General features: G+C 50.6%; 1 protein-coding gene across 1 annotated transcript; it reads left to right on the top strand.

Moving 5' to 3' along the window:
• Positions 1-73: 73 nt before the first annotated feature.
• MIND_00567600 (uncharacterized protein) lies at positions 74-4587 on the top strand (the record flags this gene model as incomplete). Its single annotated transcript, XM_037362445.1, has 16 exons — positions 74-113; positions 162-492; positions 533-681; positions 794-885; positions 938-1171; positions 1219-1485; positions 1531-1639; positions 1688-1961; positions 2007-2220; positions 2267-2546; positions 2581-2954; positions 3001-3400; positions 3449-3541; positions 3601-3651; positions 3697-3842; positions 3895-4587. The coding sequence occupies 16 exons, from the start codon at positions 74-76 to the stop codon at positions 4585-4587; spliced, it is 3747 nt and encodes a 1248-aa protein (XP_037220366.1).
• Between the last annotated feature and the right edge of the window lie 1185 nt (positions 4588-5772).

Genomic DNA, 5772 nt, shown 5'->3' with positions numbered 1-5772 from the left:
GATAATATGTGGATCAGGGCTACGAAACAGATCGCAGAAAGGGGAGTCTCACTTGGCTCTTTGTTGACCACCCATGCCCGGTCGAGGAAGTGGCGCGAAGCTGAATGAAGAGGGTAAGTTGGCAGCCAGCAATGTACAAAGATGGGACTCACTACGTGCAGTATGGCAAACAAGAAAGGATGATGACCGCGTTCTGTGTCGAATTTGTGCTGCTGGAAACCCGCCCGAACGGCATGTATGGATTGGGCGGAGGAGTACCATGAAGCACGAGGAAGCTGAAGAACATCGAAAGGCGCTGGGAGTTGTGAGCGCTGGGCAGCAGCGACTGAAGGAGCACGCATTGCAGCAAGCCTCGGCTCGTGCTCGACTGACGCTTCGGCATACGTCACATCCCATCCAGCCTCCTGTGCCTATGAAAAGCGCCCTGGGTGTCCCAACTATGGCTGAGGTCGAGATGTGGCGGGGGTATGAGGAGGGTGGGGGTGTCCTTTAGTGCGGGAGACGAAGCAGAGACGAGTCGAGTGGCTCACAGCCTCCTCGATCGTCAAGTGGAGCTATTTGGGCTCTGGGATCCTGATGGAGTTGCGCGACGGCTGGGATTTGGCGACGGGACAGTGGAAGACGAGATGAATGAAAGAGATGAGGAGGAAGACTTCCTCGCTGAGTTGCTGGCCAACGCAGGTGGGTGTTGTCGTCAATGTGGGATGACAGCGGACATGTGACATGCGGACTTGATTCTGCCATCGATGTCCGTTTCGCCCCTCGTTCTTCCCACATCTGACTGGCCTCACAGGTATTGTGGGCCCCACCGAGGAGGAAATTCAAACCGCTGGCACCCAGAAAATTGCATCAAGCACTGGATACTTTCCATATCCAAATAAAACGGTGAGTTTTCTGTCCTTTGCGACCGCGTTCTTCTGAATCAAACGTGGCGCAGATGTTCCTCCTTGATATTCTCGACAACCTTCCACGACTTCGGGTCTCTAAATCACTCATGCGCGTTATACTGTGGATCATGCGGGAAATGGGGGCTCACGATGTTCCTTCTCTTGAAGGCCTCAACCGAGTTCAGAAGGAAATTCGTGCTGAATCAGGCATCCCCACCCTCCCTTGCCTGTCGCCGCTAGGAAACGTTTTTTTCATGAATGATCCTTGCGCACTTATCGCACATGTGAGTCCTCCTCGTCCTCTCTCAAAGACATTCTTCTGACCATTCAGGATTGGGCTAATTCCGCAATTCGGAAACACATTCGCGTCTATCCAGAAATTCCTACCGACGGCATCATTCGCGAGATCTGGCATGCGCAAAAATGGAGGAAAAATATGGACCTCGACGCGCTGAGTCCGATGTATGATGCTGGCCATGCACATTTCTATGTCAACGAGCTCTGCCGCGTCAAAGATGGCCAGTTTGTCATTCCCATACGCTGGGTTACTGTCAACTCTGCCATTTGCGCAGATTGTTACATTGTCGAAATTGACGAGGTATGTGAATCCACTTTTCTTGCAACGCAGGCTTACTTCTAGCAGGCTGGGGAAGCAGTGATCGACGATTCGAAGACATTTCTCGTTGTGGCAGCAGAGATGAAGGAAAATTATCTGGACCTACTTGATCTTGGAGCGGTGCCGCAATGGAGTGGTGAGTGCCGTCTGCAACGAATGCTTCCGGTTCTCATGCGAGTGGCAGCAGCAACATTTTCGAAGGGACTCCCAAGCAGGATGCCCAACCGTAAACGCGCAATTGCGGGAGGCTGTCCGATGTACACCAGCCTTGTCGACTACTTTGGTGACGATGTGTCCGGAAATCGTTCAAAATCGTGGAACAAGCATTGGAACGCGTATATGACACATCGCAATCTTCCCCGAAAACTGCTTCAGCAAGAATATCACATCCATTTCATCTCGACCTCCCCCAATGCGTCCATTTCCGAGCAATATCGAGAATTCAAGACTGCCATTGAGTGCGTGCCTCCATATGGTTTTGGTATTCTTTCTGATGGTTTCAGAGCCACACACACCAAGCCGATTGCTGTCCAAGACGACGCAGGAAATACAACAAAGATCTGCGTCTACTGTAACGCCGGCCCTTCCGACAACCCGATGCAGAGCGAGGTGTCGTCTCATATGGGTGGCCAGGCCAACTACTTTTGTCGAAAATGCAAGGTCGGCGGTCCGAAAGCGCACAAGCACTCGAATGTTGGGTATGAAGAGCTTTTCAAGGTTTTATTTCCCTTCCATTGGCTGCCATATAAGCTAATAATCATAGCCTGGTGTTCCGCGAACGAAAGAATATGTCCTCAACGAGTTGCGGCTCCAGGTCCGGCATGTGTGTGGTGGGACAACAATGGACAAGCTCCAGAAGATCCAGCGCAACACGGGCGTGAAAGACGCATATACGCAGCAATGGATCACGGGTCTCGAAGCCCGTTTCGCGCAACTAAGTGTTGCCGACCCCGAACGACCAGCAGCAAACATCAAAGCAGAGCTCATGAAGTGGGTGGATGAGAATGACGAGAAGCTTTACAGCGCTTTCCTACGAACAACAGGTATGTCTTGACTAGTTGAGGTACTATGCACTAGTACTGAGGCAGATTGTAGCATTCGATCCTACACGCGATACCCCCATCGAACTTCTACATACCATTCTACTTGGTGCAGTCAAGTATGTGTGGCATATCTCGCACACTGGCTGGTCCGACGGGAAGAAGGCAACATATTCGCAGCGCTTACAAGCAACCGAGACAAGCGGGCTTTCGATTCATGCCATTCGCGCTAAATATATTATGCAATATGCCAATTCACTCATCGGGAAACAACTCAAGACCGTCGTTCAGATGAGCATATTCCATGTGCACGATTTGGTCTCGGACGACCATCTCGCTGCATGGCGAGCATTAGGCGAGCTCTCTGCCTTGCTCTGGGTCCCTGAAATTCACGACATGACTCAGTATTGTGTATGTCCATCCTGTTATACCTTCCACAGTCTCACTTCTGCTCTAGACCGACCTTGAAACAGCAGTCGCAAACCTGCTTGATGCTGTCGCCGTCATCGACCCTTCGAAAATCGTAACAAAAATTAAATACCACCTGCTTGCACACGCTGCGGACGACGCGACAGAATTTGGGCCGCTCATTGGCCTGGCAACAGAGCTCTTCGAGAGTTTTAATACGATTTTCCGATATTGCTCAATACTATCAAACCATCTGGCACCCAGTCGCGATATTGCGCTTCAGTTGGGAGACCAGGAAGGGCTCAAACATCGGCTAACGGGTGGACTTTGGGCAGCCAAAGGCGAGCAGAAATGGGTCCGAGCAGGTACTGGTGTGCGCCATTACTTGGAGAAACACCCCATCCTGCAGAAACTCTTAGGCTGGACACCGCAAACAAGCGCGGATATTGGTACAAGTGCTGCGTTCTTATACAGCCCCTTCTCATGATCATTTACAGGTATTGTCAAATTGACTCCACTCATACAGGGTGAAGATAAGCGTGTATTGCGTGAATTAAATGCTACAACCGCATCGCAAGCAACAAACTATCGTGACTACACATCGAACTCAGTATGGGACTCCGGAAAATCTTTTATTTGCCAATCGCAGGACGAATGCCGTGTCGGGTCTTGGGTTTTCACATCGTGGCTAGCAACTCACGTGAGTATCTTCTTTGGTGTCATTCAGCATCCTAACACCAATTAGACTGTAGTAAATCCTCAAGGGGACCGAGGCCAACCTTGCCGTTTTGGAGCGCTTCCAGACGTCGGCAGTCCGCGATCCGGTATATGGGATGCCGGGCGTTGATTCGCCCCAATGGCGAAACACTACTTTTCATCGTTCCAACCAAGGTATGGGCTCTTCAACTGCTACTATATTTCACTGACATGGTGATTATTCTAGAACGTCAGCTTCAGTTTCAATGCACAACATGACTGTCGTGCGGCCCAATGTGCAGCCACCGGTTCCCGTGCCATTATTCAAGAACGTGTCGCGTCTGAAAAGACTGAACATTTCATTGTACATAAAGAACTCGAACGCTATATTATCAACCTCCATTCTTTCCACAACGCCCACCTCCTTCGCGCGACTCTTCCCCGAAATCTCTGGGCGCCAATTCCGCTCTTCGAAGACCGTTCCGCAAAGCACATTGAGTTTGCGACCCGGCTTCGGAATCGGAATGCCGCAAAGGCAGCCAAGGGTAATGCTGCAACGGAAGGGCGTCAAGCATCTAGCGGGGATGGAGCCGCCAATCTCGAGTCAGAAGTGGTGGGAACTGCCATGCAGCAAGGCAAGCGTCGTCGAGCTGAGGATAGTGACTCTGATTCAGCACCGGCACGCAAGCGAACTCGCAAGGCCGCTCCCAAGAAGAAGAAGCCAAAGTCACCTAAGGTTATCATTCCCATCGCAGTCTCTGTGGCGATTTCAGGATCCACAAGTTTGGCGGCAGGACGGGCCAAGCGAACGATAACGAAGACAGTGAAGGCGCTGGCGGCAGAGGATGCTTCGAGTGATTCCGAGGATGCTTCGGAGAGTGATCAGGTGTTGGAGAAGGATGCAAGTGAGCAAGAGTACTACCAGTCAGAGGATGAATAGTCTATTAGGATAATGTCAGCTATTGTAAATACATGGTGTCGCTCCTCTATTCAGCTGGTGTCAGGCTGGTTGCTAAGCTAGCCTTCAGCTGATGCCCCCAGATAGCAGGCATCTGCGGGCCAGCAGATCCTAGCTGCGCGTTCCGCTGGACCCATCTGACATCGACAGCCTGTCACTGGATGACAGCCTTTTGGCGGTGTATGATATTGGCTCAGATATAGCATATGGGGCCTATTCCTTAATATTTCAAGCATATTTAATACAGTTCACTCATATGTCACTTATGTCACAGTGACATAAGTGACATATGATTTTTTTGTCTCTTAAAAACTTATAAAAATCAAGTTTAAAGAGGGAATTGTTAAATCACAACGGCTCATTGGACCCTCCGGGTTGACCCTGAAAGGGTCCGGGTTTGGCCGGGTTTAGAAATTGCCATACCCTGACCCTGACCCTGACAGACCCTACCCTGAAACCCTGCGGGTCGACCCTGACCCGTGCTCTACCCTAGTAAGAATTAGCCTCCTGGCTTAGGTGCACCTAGGAAATGCATTGCCTAGGGTACATTTAGCTCCACCCATAGCTGTAACTTACTTCATCATCAACAATCATTCCTCTTTCAGACCTGTCAAAATTTTCCTGTATTGAGAGCATCTGGCGAACCAGATCTGCCTCGTTACCTTCTCCCCAGCAGATAAAGAGTCCACTGTCCTCAGTGGCGACCTCTCAGACCCCACTGCTCTTGCTTTCACCCCCAGTCTAACATCTTGATCTCTCTCGCTCTCAAATTGCTCAATGTCAACTTCATCTTCAGCGACGGCCACCATGGCAGATGCCATCTTTTCAAAACTGCCATCTGCCAAGCGAATGATCGCACTGCTCCTAGTGTCGCCTCTTATGACAGCTTCTTATTCCCCATTGTGAACAAATTTGTCCGTCCTTCCTTTTTCCCCTGCTTTTCCACCCGTCTCATCCATCATTCCAGTTGTCCGCCTCCCTAAGAGCTCGTTCGGGAACGAGAATCCGCTGCGATTCTCGCGAGAATCTGGATTCTCGTCAGGTCCGGCGTGACTTCCTTTTTGAGTTAGCATTGTCTCACACCCGCCGGAATGGTTGATGGCATTATTATTCAGTTCATCTTCTGTACTCTTTACTGCTTTGTTATCTTAGAGGGTGTCCAAGGGC

The sequence above is a fragment of the Mycena indigotica genome (genome assembly GCF_014461135.1).
Source record: "Mycena indigotica strain 171206Taipei chromosome Unknown Mind.scaff0005, whole genome shotgun sequence".
Lineage (NCBI taxonomy): Eukaryota > Fungi > Basidiomycota > Agaricomycetes > Agaricales > Mycenaceae > Mycena > Mycena indigotica.
Note: the sequence above shows the minus strand (reverse complement) of the source record. Positions and strands in the feature narration are given on the sequence as shown.